We start from the raw sequence: 15,794 nt of genomic DNA, 5'->3' as shown, positions 1-15,794 counted from the left end.
GATCGGCTGATCACTTTATATAACATGATCATAGAAAAGTAGTTGCGGACATTTGAAAAATCCAGTTCAGACGATTGAAGACCTCTTTTAGGACAACCACAAAAGAAAAGCGTCTATAGTTACCAGCAGATCTACTTAGCTCAACTTATTTAGAGAATAGCTGTGCAAAGGATTATTAATTTCGATTGCATTTCAAAAGGGTATGTTGATTATTTTACTTATCAATTTATCTAAACAGAAATATGCGGGGTTCCGTACAGTATATTGTATTTAAAATATTAATCTTCTCACGTACCGTGAAACTGCAAGAATTTTCACGATCATTTCAACTTAAAAAACTTACATGAATCCGTAAGAAAATCAAAAACATACCAAAAATAAATTGGTATTTTGAACAATAAAATTTAACAGTTCGTAATATTATATTATTAATATTGCCGCGGGCGATGCCACGAAAAGAAATCATTTACGGAGTCTGAAAACTACTTGCTCTAAGAAACTTTTTTGAGTTTCTTTTCTATAACGTTATATTATAACTATATACATTATAAATAAACAATGAAAAGATCACAATGTATCCTACAATTTGAAGTTCTAGATTAAAATAGTGTAATTTCTCAGATATCGTATGCTCAAGACACTTTTCTAACGTATTGTTGAATTTAAGTACCTGTAATTTATCTCATAGTAAGCAGTTGAAGCCGTGAGGTTAAGGTCGTCAGTTTTGAAGTGCGGAGATACCGAGTTCGAATCTCGAGATTTTATTAAATTTTTTTTTTTGGCATAATTACTTTTTTAATATTGTCATAACGTTTTAAAGACAGTAACAATCAAAACCAAGGAGTAAACAAAGACTCACAAAACCAAAGGACCTTTACATCAACAGTTATAAATAATGACTATTGAAACAACACGAACTCCACTAAAAAGAATGATTTTTAATGATGAGATTTTTTTTATAGATATTTACTGAAGAGCAGTAAGCATGTGATTTTGAAGAGAGACATTATACTTCACCTGAATGTACTAGCAGTTGTCACTTACATACTTAATGGTCCCATACTTTAGGTATTACTTATCTTTTTTTCTGATTCGTTTCTCAAAGCATTTGTGCTCGAATAAAGTTTTAATGATGATTAATTGATAACATTATATTATCATGCACAGAAACGACTACTTTTTGACAGTTTGTAGTGTGCGGCTATAGAAGTACTTATCTTTTATTTTTAAATTGAAAAAATGGTTATTAATATTTTCATAGTAATTTTGATAAACTTTCTAAACATAAAATGTTTACGTAATACCCTATCATATTCAGTTCAAAATAAAGAATACATTATTTTGATAATCTTTTTTTGTTCAACAGATTTTAAGCTGGTTTAAACAATGCAAGTGTATGATGGGTGAAAGGAATACGTCGGTTCCTGATAGGAACTCTTGATCTTAAGGTGAGAATAGAATTAAGAGAAATTGACTGCGTGCTTTAAATTCTAGTAATTATGATAAACGTATTTTGATGAGAGCATGTATTACTTACATTTCGAGAACACTTAAGAGCTTCGCATATTGAGTAGATACATTTTTGTTGAATATTTTATGTTTCCCTCTGTTTGTCTTTGTATGTGTGTGTTGTTATAGGGGTGGGGTTCAGCAGCTGTCCTATGAATGTTTATCCGTTATATCTTTGTATTCCTGTTTTTAGGTTGTATATCTAATATGTGAAGAGTTTAAGATTTATTTATTATCATTAACTATCCGTGATTTTTATACTGACATAAACACTTTTGTTAGTAGGTTCCATTTATAGCTAATTTCCTAATACATGTAGAGCAAGACTTTGGCTAGCTTGTTTGCTTTGTTTTTAGATTATGTAAAATTGTAATTGGGATAACGTCCAATCAAATTTAAAAAGTAATATATACATGTTTAACTACGTCTGAGTATATATATATATATATATATATATTGTTTGAAGATGCTAATTTTTATTACAAAACTTGATTAAATGTTTATACAAACATAGCAAGCAAGCCAACCAAAGTTTTATTCTACACGCAGTAGGAAATTAGCTGTAAACGTTAAACAATAATTAAGTATGGACAATCAGGGTTGAATACCGCATATTCTAAAACTGATATTTCGTGAAGAAATTGACATGTATTAAACAAAAAAGTAAACACACACACGTGCACAGACAAATACACACAACAAAACTAAGAAACGTACGCACCATGGTATTTTCAGGCTAAAACAATCTATTTACGATATTGTATTTTATCATTTTAAATCACACTTTGGATATTCTGCATGTTATTCTGATTTACCTCATGCTAAGTGTTTAAATATTTCCATTTCTAATTTTCAGAGAATGTCAACGCCCAGAAACTATAATTGCATTTTGTGTTCAAAAAGACCAAAAACCAGAGACAGGCGAAAACTCATAGGACCCAACAATAAATCACTACGTAAATGTTTACAACAAAAGTTTTTCATTGAACATGACAAAATTAATCACGCTAACAGTGTTATATGTAATAAGTGCAGAATACGATGCTCTCGAGAAATTGAGACAAATGTAAGATGCCCCATACAAACTACAATATCTGAATCAATTAATGATGACACAGAATACGTCCCTCCAGCAAAGTATGCTAGATGTCATCCATGTAAATCTCCACCAAGTATCGCACTGCCTATACCATCAGCTGGAGGTGGCCACTCGCAGTGTGTTGTGTGTAAACGCCGAGGTCCAAAGCTAGTAGTTGTCCCAACAAACGCTAGATTTAATATATTTTTGGATAAACTCATTATACTCACAGTTGGTGCCAGATGTTGTCCAGGACACTTGTGCAATGACATATTTTTACCTGATGCACTTGACAGAATTTCACATTCGCAGTCTTCGTCCATTTTCAACCGTACTGATTTAATGGACCTAATTACGCAAATCCGAGATATGGCTTTGAGAGGAAGCAAGCGGCGAATAGATTTTGATACAGAAAATGCACTTACAAGCTCAGACATTTTAAATTTAACAGGCCTTTCTAAGGAAAACTTTAATGACCTATGTTCAATTGTCCAAAAGGGTAATTTGCGAGATTCTCGGACTCGAAGTGTCCGGACATGTATTGGAATATTTCTAACAAAATTGAAGTCTGGTTTATCAAATAAACTTTTATCAACACTTTTTAATCTTGGTAAAGATTCTGTTAGACGTGCTATTGCATCAGCTAGAAAATAATTGTCTGAAAATTTTGTTCCCTCTAATCTAGGATTTAATCATATAAGTAGGGAAGAGGTTATAACATCGCATAATCGACCTCTAGCGCAATCACTGATCGGAAAAGGAATGTATCCTGCAATTATAGTCGCAGATGGCACTTATATCTATATCCAGAAAAGTTCACAATTCAAGTTCCAACGTAAATGTTTTAGCATGCACAAACATCGACCATTGGTTAAACCAATGGTCTTTGTAACAACTTCTGGTTACATAATAAGTGTAATTGGACCGTACTATAGCGACGGCAAACACAACGATGCACAAATAATGAAGCACATAATTCAACATGACATTGAAGAATTTAAAGAATGGGTGACTGAGGATGACATAATGATTGTCGATCGTGGCTTTAGAGATGCACTTGACTTACTGCAAGAAATGGGTATTCAAACAAAAATGCCAGCTTTTAATAAAAAAGGGGAGTCTCAATTTCCAGTTGAAGACAGCAACGTAACAAGACTTGTTACAAAAATCCGTTGGGTGGTAGAGTCCGTTAATGGCCGCATTAAATCATGGAAATATCTTGATAGAGTTTTACCAAATAGCCAGATTCCGTTTGTATCTGATTATGTAAATATTGCCTGTGCAATCATGAACAAATATTGGCCAGAACTAAATACAGGTGACTTAGAACAAGATGAACAATTGGCGTCTAAAATGCTTTATCTTTCAAAGCAAAAGAACTTACTCCATGAGAAAATAATAGAGGAAGGCCTTGACAAACGTTCTTGTAAATGGCAAAAGATTGATGCTTCATCCGCCCCTACTTTTCCTCGTTTATCAGAAGAAGATATAAGAAATATTACTGTTGGAGTCTACCAACTAAAACTTGCTCCATGTTATACCAGAGAACACCTAGATGACGATGGTAATTATGAAGTTTTTACATGTGACCATGAAGAGAATCTTTTGTGTGCTAAAATTCAGTCAAGACATATATCATCAAAACGATATCGTGTATGGGTTAAATATGATGACATTAGTGTCGTGGGTTGGTATTGCCAGTGCAAAGCCGGAAGTCGTGTTGTAGGAACCTGCTCCCATGTTACAGCCTTAATTTGGTATCTTGGTATTGGAAAGTACACGGATAACATTTTTGAAAACTGTCGTGATTGGAGCAAATATCTTCTCGACGCTCGTAACCTGCCAGATCCAGTTACTGTTGACGAAAGTGACGAGGAAGCAAATGATGAAGAGTGAATGACATGAAATTTCATAATTTGTTTTTCAATTTGGAAGAAATGACAAAACGTTTAATTCCTTTTTTAATCATATACTGTACATATTTTGTCAGCGGCCAACCGTATCAAGTTGTAGTTTGTGTTTTTTTTTTTTGAATTTCTCAGACAATAACTTCATGTTTTCTAATATGTTGATTTACTAGTTCAACATATTTCTTCATATACACGTTTTTCATGTGACTATTTCTAATTAATTGTAAAATTTAACAAATAGGTACATAACTCATTAAGACTTATGTTCATGATAAGGCATAATGACAGTGTATGTTCTTTATAGCTTGTGACTTGGGTATTTAGAGTATATCCATTCCTTGCTAAAGGAAAATTGCGGACAGCAGAAAATAAAGAATAATTTGTCACATAATGCAGAATTGATGAATATTTTACAAGATTCTTTGATAAAAATACTGTATGCATATGCCTATTGTTAATTCTATTTCCAGTGTAGATGTCCACATTAAACGGAGACCTATGAAAGTTCTAAGTGAGAATTAATATAGATAAGGACCCAATAACAAATCAATTGATAAAAAAGCAGATATATTTTTTTTTTCGAATTGGTATACTGTTCACGGTAGATCTGATTCTTTTTCTGGGCATATTTCTGGGCATCTTAGAAAAATAATCTTGGTTTAAGAATATTGTAGAAAGTATCATTAACAAACAAGACTTGAAATTTAAAATTGCTCCTTTTCAAAAATTAAGTGTCTTCAAGTGTATTTAAAATATTTAGAGAGAATTATCATTTTCAAATGATCATACAGAATTTTATAGGACAATTTGTTGGGTTTTGTTTTCTTCATGGAAACAGGGCCTATTACTGACATTTTGATTTGATGTTTCTGAAATATTTATGAAAAACAATTTTCTCCTTTAATTTTAAACAATTCTATTATTGAATTTTTCCTCAATAAGGAAAAAAATATTTCTTCTATTTAACCTTATGAAATAACTGTGGTTTTGTTAAGTCCAATAATTTCGAGAAAAAAAACCTAGGTTTTACCATGTTTATATTGAAAATCGAAAATATATTGATCCAGAGGTCTTAAAAGAGAGAGAAAAATATATCGTCCAACATTTAAACACCCATTGCAAGCTATCTCATGTATCTGAAAGCGCTTATCTAGGATTTGATTATTTTTAGGTATGTTTCTGTTGCCATAGCAACGGTAACCATGTTATTGTAAGTTTATTGAATTTTAAAGAAATATCATAAAATAGCATTTGTACACTGTATGAGTTGAAAAATAGCATTTCCTTAATCAACTGAATGTTAAAATAGTATATGCTACATTGATACTTCAAAACAGCTACAAATAAAAATATTCCATGAAAATAGACGATATTTTTATTTATCTGTCATCAGTTTTAAAAGTTTCGTGCGCAAAAACGGCTTGAGATATGAACAAAATCTTTTCTGTTCTATAAATTGGATAGTTTAGGCATGATTTTCAGAAAAAATGAATTTGTTCTAGGCTGGGGCCGATTTTGGCCCTTATTGCCCCTACTCCAAATTTTGGCGCTACAGTTGAGTCATTTTCCCCTAAATTAATTTACAACGCACCATTATAGAAAGAGCTTTCAATATCTATAAATATTCACAGTATCACAGTATGCGTATTTTAAGTATGATTATGAGTTTGTTTACAAATATGAGACGAAATAAGAAAGTAGTGTTTAGGACAAATTTACCTTGTCATACGAAGTCTCTTTGTTCGGAAGCTTATTACGCTAGCATGCATAATGTATTCGTCACTTCAAGAACAGATTAACTAGCTAACAATATGATAGCGACGGAAACGGATGTGCAGTCTGTGATCTGTTATTCCCAGGTGTCAATAATTAATTTCATTCTTATGTCGACCGATGGAATTTGGCATTTAAAAAAATTTTTAGGTATAAAATAGGAACATTAGGTATGATTGCTGATGAGACAACTCTCCTTCAGAGACTCAATGATATAAAAGTTAACAACTTTAGGTCACCGTATGGCCTTCAATATTAACAAAGTCCATACATACTGCATTATCAGCCATAAAATCACAAATATAAAACAATTCAAACGAGAAAAATTACGGCATAATCAATGCTAAGAAAATAGAACGAAACACAAATAAGTAACACAGCAACAAACGACAACCACTGAATTATAGGCTGCTGGTTTGGGACTGGCAGATACATACATGGTTTAACATGATGGCAATAACGTATCTCCATTATTTGTATTGCTGTTGTTGGGTCTAATGGATACAGTATCAAGACACTGTTTCTAATGTAAGCATTATGCAACTTGTGGTTTTTGAAATCATCGTAAAGCTTAAGGATGGATAAAAAAAGAGGAAATTCGTTGATCAAATCTGTGTTGTTCATTTTAATTAAATAGGTATTAGTCTCGTCTTATTGTTTTGCAATGAAATTGATTTCATCGCGTCGTCTTCTGTTTAATGCATAATTATCTTGGTCTATGTCAAGGTGTCCCAATTATCTTCCAGACAAATAAATTTCTACCGTTTTTATTTACCAACAAAAACAATTTTCAGTTTTTTCTGGTTCCTTTTATGTTTTTGTTTCTTTGTCTAAAATGATTTATAAGTAAATGCTATGCTGAGACTATTTACTGTCGCTTTGGAGCCTAATGAATACCTGAATACCTTGGCACTGTTTTAAAGAAATTTATTACGCAACGTATCGTTAACTTTGTGAGATTAGCAAAAGTTCAAGGCGGGAAAGATAATGGGAGGAAATTCTTAGATCAAGTCTGTGTTATTTCTATAGTGTTTTTAACTATAAGGTATCATTTTCGTGACTGAAATGAATAGATTGTGCTTCATATATTTCTGTTTCATACATAATTTAAATGGCATATGTCAATTTCTCCGCACTAGCGTCCAGACATTTTCATCGTTACTATTGATATGTTCGTATGTTCAATGAACAATCGCTAATTTAAAAATATATATGAGACGCAAAAAAGCAATTGCTGTTTGGTCATCTATAATAGAAAATTGACTTTTTATACCGTCTCTCTATTGAGGGTCTACATTGGAGCTTACAGAATAGATAATAATGAACCAATACTAAAAAAAACATGGTTAAAACCAGAATAAATCCATGGGGTGCTAAATTATAAAGATAATAGAACTATTTGCTGCTGAAATTTTGATCAAGAATATAAAACAAGAAATTGCGAATTATATACAAAATGGAAAAGAATTAGTATAATTAATATAGAATTGAGAAAAAATAAATATTTAAAGTACCCCTTCCCCCTATATACTAAACAAGACCTATTTCTACCTGTACGGAAGCGTTAATTGTTATGTTAACATGAACACGGTATTTTTTGTAAAAATGTCCGGTATTCTCGATTGCAATATAAGGAAATCAAACGAATGTGCAAACTTGGATCAAAGGACATGTTCTTATGTTATCTGTTATTTCGAAATAAGAGGGTCTGAATTGGGTTGATAGAATAGCGAATAATGTGTTTATAGCAAAAAAAACAGAACAACAGAATAATATAGATAAAATAATGAATGAAAAATAGATGGTGCTAAAACTAAGGAATAGTAATCATTCGACAATGAAAATGAGGTACATGTTGTACGTTTTAACTAAGTACGGTATCATGTCTCGTCTCATGGTTTTGCAATAAATTATTTGCGTTTCTTCGTTATCTGTTTCATGCATAATTATCTTGGTCAATTTGTCCCTACTTTCTTCGTGTCCCCACTTTCTTCGTGTCCCCACTATCTTCGTGTCCTCACTATCTTCGAGACGAATGCATTGACATTAATACCGCTTTTATTTTCCACAAAAAAATGTATGAAAATGTCATCAGTGTTTTTGGTTCTTGTGTCTAAAAGAATTCACTTATATACTAGTAAGTGACGGTTATGTTGAATCTGTTTTAATGTCGTTGTGGAGCCTAATGAATACCTTGACAATGTTTAAAAGACATTAATACGCAATTTATCGTTTGTAAAATTAACAAAAGTTCCAGGCTGGATAGAAAATGGAAGGAAATCTTTTTTTTATCAAGTCTGTGTTGTTTCTTTCATGCAATAAACTAAGATATTAGTATCGTGACTTTGCAATACATTGATTGTGTTTCTTTGTAATTTGTTTCAAGTACAAATATCTTGGTCAATGTCAATATGTCCTTAATATCGTCCAAACGAATAAATTGACATTTTCGCGGTTATTATTTTCCAAAGATTAAAAAACAATAGGGAAAAATATGAAATGATAATTTCTTCAGATTTTTTGTCTAAACTGATTTATAAGTGAAGGGTTTACTGAAACTGTTCTACTGTAGTTGTGGAGCCCAATGAATACCCTGACACTGTTTAAAAGAAATTATTACGCAATTTATCGTTTGTGAAATTAACAAAAGTTCAAGGATAGTAAGATAATGGGTGAAATCACTTTGAACAAGGCTGTGTGGTTTCCTTCGTGCAATTAACTCGTGCAATAAATTGATTGGGCTGCTTCTTTTTTTGTCCCATGCATTTATTAAAATGGAATATGTCAATGTGTCCCTACTATCGTCCAGACGAATAAATTGACATTTTTATCGTTACTAATTACATGTTCGTATGTTCATTGAACAATCGCTAATTTACAAATACATGAGATGAAAAAGGAATTTGTGTTTAGTCATCTATAGGAACAAATTGACCTTTGTATACCAACTCTCTATTGAGGGTATGGATTGCCTGTTCATTGAACAATCGCTAATTTACAAATACATGAGACGTAAAAAGGAATTTGTGTATAGTCATCTATAGGAACTAATTGATCTTTGTATACCAACTCTCTATTGAGGATATGGATTGATTTTACAGCTCTCTATTGAGGGTATGGATTGTATGTTCATTGAACAATCGCTAATTTACAAATACATGAGACGTAAAAAGGAATTTGTGTTTAGTCATCTATAGGAACAAATTGACCTTTGTATACCAACTCTCTATTGAGGGTATGGATTGATTTTACAGCATAGGGAATATAAGACCAATACTACAGAAACATTTTTAAAACCAGAATAGATTCATGGAGTGTTGAAATATAAAGATAATTGAACTATTTGCTGCTGAAATCTTGATTAAGAGTATAGAACAAGGAGATGCTAATTATATACAGAATGAGAAAAATGGGCAAAAGTAATGAAGAATTGAGAAAAAATGGTTAAAAACATTACAATATACATATTTTAGGTACCCCTTTCCCGTATCTACTGTGAACTAGATCTACTTTACCTGTACGGAAACTTCATTGTTACTTTAACATGCACAAGTACACTGATGGGGGACGTTTCATCCCCGAGGGTATCACCAGCCAGGTAGTCAGCACTTCGGTGCTGAAATGAATATCAAATATATGGTCATTTTTATACAATTTCCCGTTAACGAAACTTTGATTTTTTCGAAAACTAAGGATTTTCTTATCCCAGACATAGATTACTTTAGCTGTATTAGACACTTTTTGGGGAATTTTTGGTCATCAATGCACATCCAACTTTGTACTTGTTTGGCTTCTTAACTATTTTGATCTGAGTCTCACTGATAATCATATGTAGACGAAACGCGCGTCTGGCATATTAAATTATAATCCTGGTACTTTTGATAACAATCATGTGTTAGTAAAAACGTCCGGTATACGATTATAATGCAGGAACATGAAACGGATGTGCAAACTTGGATCAAAAGACATGTTCTTTTTCCATAGGTTTTTTCGAGATGCGAGGGTCTGGGTGGTGTTGCTAGAAAAGCGAATAATGGGTTTATAGCAAAATAGATCAGAAAAAAAATAATATTGAAGAAAATAGGCAAAAATAAAGAATGAAAAATAAGATGGTGCTAAAACTAAAGAATATAAATTAATTGGCAATGAAAATAAAGTATATATTGTACGTTTTAATTATCATTAAGTAGGTAATAGTCTCGTCTCAAAGTTTATTCGTTTTCTGTTTCATGTATAATTATCCCGCTCTATGTCACAGTGTTATTTTCCAGACAAATAAATTGTCATTTTTTACGTTATAACTAACCAACAACAACAAAATGGAATAAAATGTCTTCAGTTTTTCTGGTTCTTCTTTTTTGTGTTTAAAATGATTCATAGAAATAAAAGTTATGTTGACACTGGTTTACTGCCGTTGTGGAGCCTAATGAATACCCTGACACTGTATTGAAGACAATACTGCCTTGAAGACATTATTACGCAATTTGTCATTTGTGAAATTCACAAAAGTTCAAGGATGGTTAGAAAATGAAAGGCAATTCTTTTATCAAGTCTGTGTTGTTTCTAGCATGAAATTAACTATGGTATAAGTCTCGTGTCTCTGTTCTTCTTTTTCATGCATTATTTAAATGGCATATGTCATTGTGTCCCCACTTGCGTCCAGACGAACCAATTGACATTTTATATCGTTACTTTTAACATGTTCGTTTGTTTATTGAACAATCGCTAATTTACAAATATATATGAGACGCAAAAAGGCATTAGTGTTTAGTCACCTATAGGAACAAATTGACCTTTTTAGACCAACTCTCAATTGAAGGTCTGCATGGAGTTACCATAATAGGCCAATTCTATAAACACATGGTAAAACAAGGATATAATCAAGGGGTGTTTTGTATGCTATAAAGAAAATAGATTTATTAGGGCTGAAATTAGAAAATAAAAATTAGAAAAATGGTAAAAAAACATTAAATAATGCATATTTCGATTAACCCTTCCCCGTATCTACTGTACCAGATCCATGTCTACCTGTACAAAAGCTTAATTGTTGCGTTAACATGCACAAGGTATTTTTTGTCTTATAGTCTTGTTAAATCGTCCGGTATCCGGTTACAATGCACACAAATGAGACGGATGTGCAAACTTGGATCAAACATCGTGTTCTTTTTTTTTTTTCGCTTATTTCTAGATACGAGGGTCCTGATGGGGTTAATAGAATATCGAATAATGGTTTTACAGCGAAATAGACAAACACAAAAAATAAAAGAGGGATATAGGCAAAAATAAGTGAAGGTTATGCTGAATCTGTTTTACTGCCGTTGTGGAGTCTAATTTTTATCGTTACTATTCACATATTCGTATGTTCATTGAATAATCGCTAATTTACAAATATAGGAGACGCAAACAGAAATTGGTGTGTAGTTATCTATAGGAACAAATTGACCATTTTATACCAACTCTCTATTAAGGGTCTGCATGGAGTTCACATATTAGAGAATAATAGGCCAATTCTACAAAAACATGGCAAAAACAAGAATAGAATCATGGGGTGTTAAATCATAAAGATAATTGAGATATTTGCTGCTGAAATCTTGATTAAGAATGTGGAACAATGGGAAGCTAATCATATATCAAGCGATATGATCGTTGTTAATCTGTTATTTCAAGATACGAGGGTCTGGTTGGGGTTGATAAAAAAGCGAATAATGTTTCAGCAAAATAGACCAGAACAACAAATAATGTAGAGGAAAATATAAAGCATAATAAAGAATGAAAAATAAGATGGTGCTAATTAAATTAAAACAAAACAAGAATGTGTCCAAAGTACACGGATGCCCCACCCGCATTATCATTTTCCATGTTCAATGGACCGTGAAATTGGGTAAAAAATCTAATTTGGCCTTAAAAGTAAAAAGATAAACCAAAAGGGAACATGTGTACTAAGTTTCAAGTTGATTGGACTTCAGCTTCATCAAAAACTACCTTGACCAAAAACTTTAACCTGAAGTGGGACGAACGGACGGACGGACGGACTGAAGGACGCACAGACCAGAAAACATAATGCCCCTCTACTATCGTAGGTGGGGCATAAAAAAATAATTGACAATGAAAATAAAACAAAAAAGTATGTGTATACTGATCATTAAGTAGGTATTAGTCCCGTCTCATGGTTTTGCAATAAATTGATTGCGTTTCTTCGTTTTCTGTTTCATGTACATTTATACGATTTCAATGTGTCCCAACTATCTTCCAGACAAACAGTAAGTATTTACAAACAAACAAAATGAAATAAAATGTCTTAAGTTTTTCTAGTTCTTCGTTGGTTTTTTTTGTGTCTGAAGCCCCGGTCACAACAGATCGTACGATTTTTTGTCGTGAAAGATCCATAAAATAGTTGTCGTGGCACTGTCGTGCAAAATGTCAAAAAAAATATTTCGAGTGGTCACATCAGCTACGACATGTCAACGATAAGTACACGACAGAAAAAAAACCGATTTGTAATTGTACTGTCGTGGGTCTGTCGCAAGTCGGTCGTGCGACAGTCGTACGACAATCGAGAGTTGTTTGGGGCTATTTCTCAGGTTTTCATGACATGGAATACGCGTTTTACTGTCGTGTCACTGCCGTACGCCTGTCACACAATAGTCGTGGATCACTCGCGCGTTTGACTCCGGCCTACTGGTATATAAAGAAGGCCCGATTTATTGCGTGCCGTTTGCCATTTGCTTTAAATATTGCTAAGTGTTATGATAAGTCCGTTCCAAGTAAACGACGTTTTTCGTATTAGTTCATATTATAAATGTTCAGTGAATTTAAACCAGGATGCCCCCGAAAAGACAACTTAACAAAAGAAAGGTGGTAGCAGTAAACGTGGATGATGTTGACCAGACGGAGGACCTCCTACCACAAGCTGAAGCATATGAAGATTCGGAAACTACTGGAGACGTCACTGTGGTCGTGGACAAAAATATGTTGCACGACGAACGTACAACTGTCGTACGACAGACAATCAATGTTGTGCAAGCATCGTACGAAAGGAGTAGGTTCAGTAAGCCCCCTTTTTGGCCCCAAAATATATCAGTTTTAGAAAATTGTGAAATCTAATCTTTAAGCTATATTTTGGAAAGTAAAATGCTCCTGCTACTTAAATATGAGCTGTTTTTGACAATACAATGCACACATATCGCGTTCTAGCATCATAAAGTCATGCTAAATTACTGAAATCTTCAAAATTTTAGAATTTTGGTTAATTTTTAGACGGTTTCCGTCTAAAATGAAAGTGGCCGCATTCGTGTTCATTCATAATATTGAAATGTAAGTTGTATTTAATGATAATAAAAAAACATGTATAAAGGTTGAGGATGAACACGGATGCGATCACTTTCATTTTTGACAAAAACCGTCTGAAAAGTGACGTTTTGGGGCATATTTGATAGATTTTTCATATCTAAGCTTGAATCAGAGCGTTTTTAATATCTTAATCAGTTAAAATCTTTCACATAAACTAATCGAATCAATTTAAATAGACACTTAAGTGTTTAAAAAGTGTCCAAAAACTTTCGTTAGATGAACCTGAAACTTGAGGCCAAAATCAGCCCTTACCGGACCTACTCCTTTGGTATTCGTGAGATAATCGGGCGACTGTATCACGAGTGTCTTGCGACAGTCGTGAGATTGTCGTACGACAGTCGTTCGATTGTTAAATATTAAAATGGTTTATTTTGGTACCCACAACAATGTGTTTATCTCGCGACAGTCGCACGACTGTGGTAAGACACTCTCACGACAGCCACAAGACAGTGACACGACTAAAAATCGTAGAGCCAATTTTCGTCCCACGCCAGCGCCACGATGCTCAAAATATCGTACGACTATCGTACGACGATCACAGACAAAAAATCCTCTCGTGGCGCTGCATAGATGTGTCGTGGGTTCGTTGTGACCAGGGCTTAAAGAATTTATTTATATAAGTGATGGTTGTGTTGAAACTGTTTACTGCCGTTTTGGAGCCTAATGAATACATTGACACTGTTTTAAAGACATTTTTATCGTCTGTGAAACTAAAAGAAGTTCAAGGATAGATAGAAAATGGGAGGCAGTTCTTTGATCAATTCTGTGTTGTTTCTTTGGTGTTGTTAACTTTAAGGTATTATTGTCGTGACTGAATAAATTTATTGTTCTATTTCTGATCCATCCATAATTTTAATGGCATATATCAAAGTGTCCTTACTCGCGTCCAGACGAATAAATTGACGAATAAATTGACATTTGTATAGTTACTATTTACATGTTCGTCGTATGTTCATTGAACCATCGCTAATTTACAAAATATATGAGATTCTAAACGCAATTGGTGTTAAGTCATCTATAGGAACAAATTGACCTTTTAAAACCAGCTCTCTGTTGAGGGTCTGCATTGAAGTTTGCAGAATACAGAATGATAGGCCAATCCTACAGAAATATGATTAGATGTAAGAAATGAGAAGTGCTAACTCACATGTACCTAGAATTATGAGGTACTACAATATATAGAATTGAGATTTATTGGGTACTACAATACATATACTTGAGATTTATTGGGTGCTACAATGCATATAATTGAGACTTATTGGGTGCTACAATACATAGAATTGAGATTTATTGGGTGCTACAATACATAGAATTGAGATTTATTGGGTGCTACAATGCATAGAATTGAGATTTACTGGGTGCTACAATACATAGAATTGAGATTTATTGGGTGCTACAATACATAGAATTGAGATTTACTGGGTGCTACAATGCATAGAATTGAGATTTATTGGGTGCTACAATACATAGAATTGAGATTTATTGGGTGCTACAATACATAGAATTGAGATTTATTGGGTGCTACAATACATAGAATTGAGATTTATTTGGTGCTACAATACATAGAATTGAGATTTATTGGGTGCTTCAATACATAGAATTGAGATTTATTTGGTGCTACAATACATAGAATTGAGATTTATTGGGTGCTACAATACATAGAATTGAGATTTATTGGGTGCTACAATACATAGAGTTGAGATTAAAGGGGGTAGAATATTTGGGTGTTAGAATATATAAAGAATAGAGATTAATGGATAAAGAATAAAGATAATGTTATAAAAACTAAAGCCTACAGAAATATCGGACCGCTCTCCATATCATCGTACATGTATCAATTAAAAGTTTAAGCAACTTTTGTGACGTTTTGTCCAGTTTTTGATAAAATTTCTTAAAACAGTGTATTCCGCATTTCGCCACAGCATTATCTATAGCATTCTTTTAAAAATTGTCAGTCGGTTCATTTCCCATAGATTTTGTCTTCTTATACAGTTTGCGAAGTGGCTGCATGAATTATTCTTCGAAGTAAAGTCGCCGGTATTAGGTGGTGTAGAACCGGCGATACGATATCACATCAGTTGACTAAAAGTACCATAAGTTATTTGTCTGACTCAAACAACAAACCATAACCCTCTCTTTGAAGTCAAATGGTTGCAGTTTAGAAATATAGAAGC

The 15,794-nt window shown here is 33.0% G+C and overlaps 1 protein-coding gene across 1 annotated transcript; it reads left to right on the top strand.

The window, feature by feature from the left end:
- LOC139498243 (uncharacterized) lies at positions 1-5,860 on the top strand. Its single transcript, XM_071286611.1, has 4 exons — positions 1-200; positions 963-1,068; positions 1,367-1,448; positions 2,366-5,860. Exon 4 carries the CDS (start codon positions 3,350-3,352, stop codon positions 4,481-4,483), a length of 1,134 nt encoding a protein of 377 aa, XP_071142712.1. The 5' UTR covers positions 1-200; positions 963-1,068; positions 1,367-1,448; positions 2,366-3,349; the 3' UTR covers positions 4,484-5,860.
- Positions 5,861-15,794: the final 9,934 nt, after the last annotated feature.

Source organism: Mytilus edulis, chromosome 12 (genome assembly GCF_963676685.1).
Source record: "Mytilus edulis chromosome 12, xbMytEdul2.2, whole genome shotgun sequence".
Taxonomy (NCBI): Eukaryota; Metazoa; Mollusca; class Bivalvia; order Mytilida; family Mytilidae; genus Mytilus; species Mytilus edulis.
The sequence above is the reverse complement of the archived record's forward strand: the minus strand, read 5'-3'. Positions and strand labels throughout refer to the sequence as shown.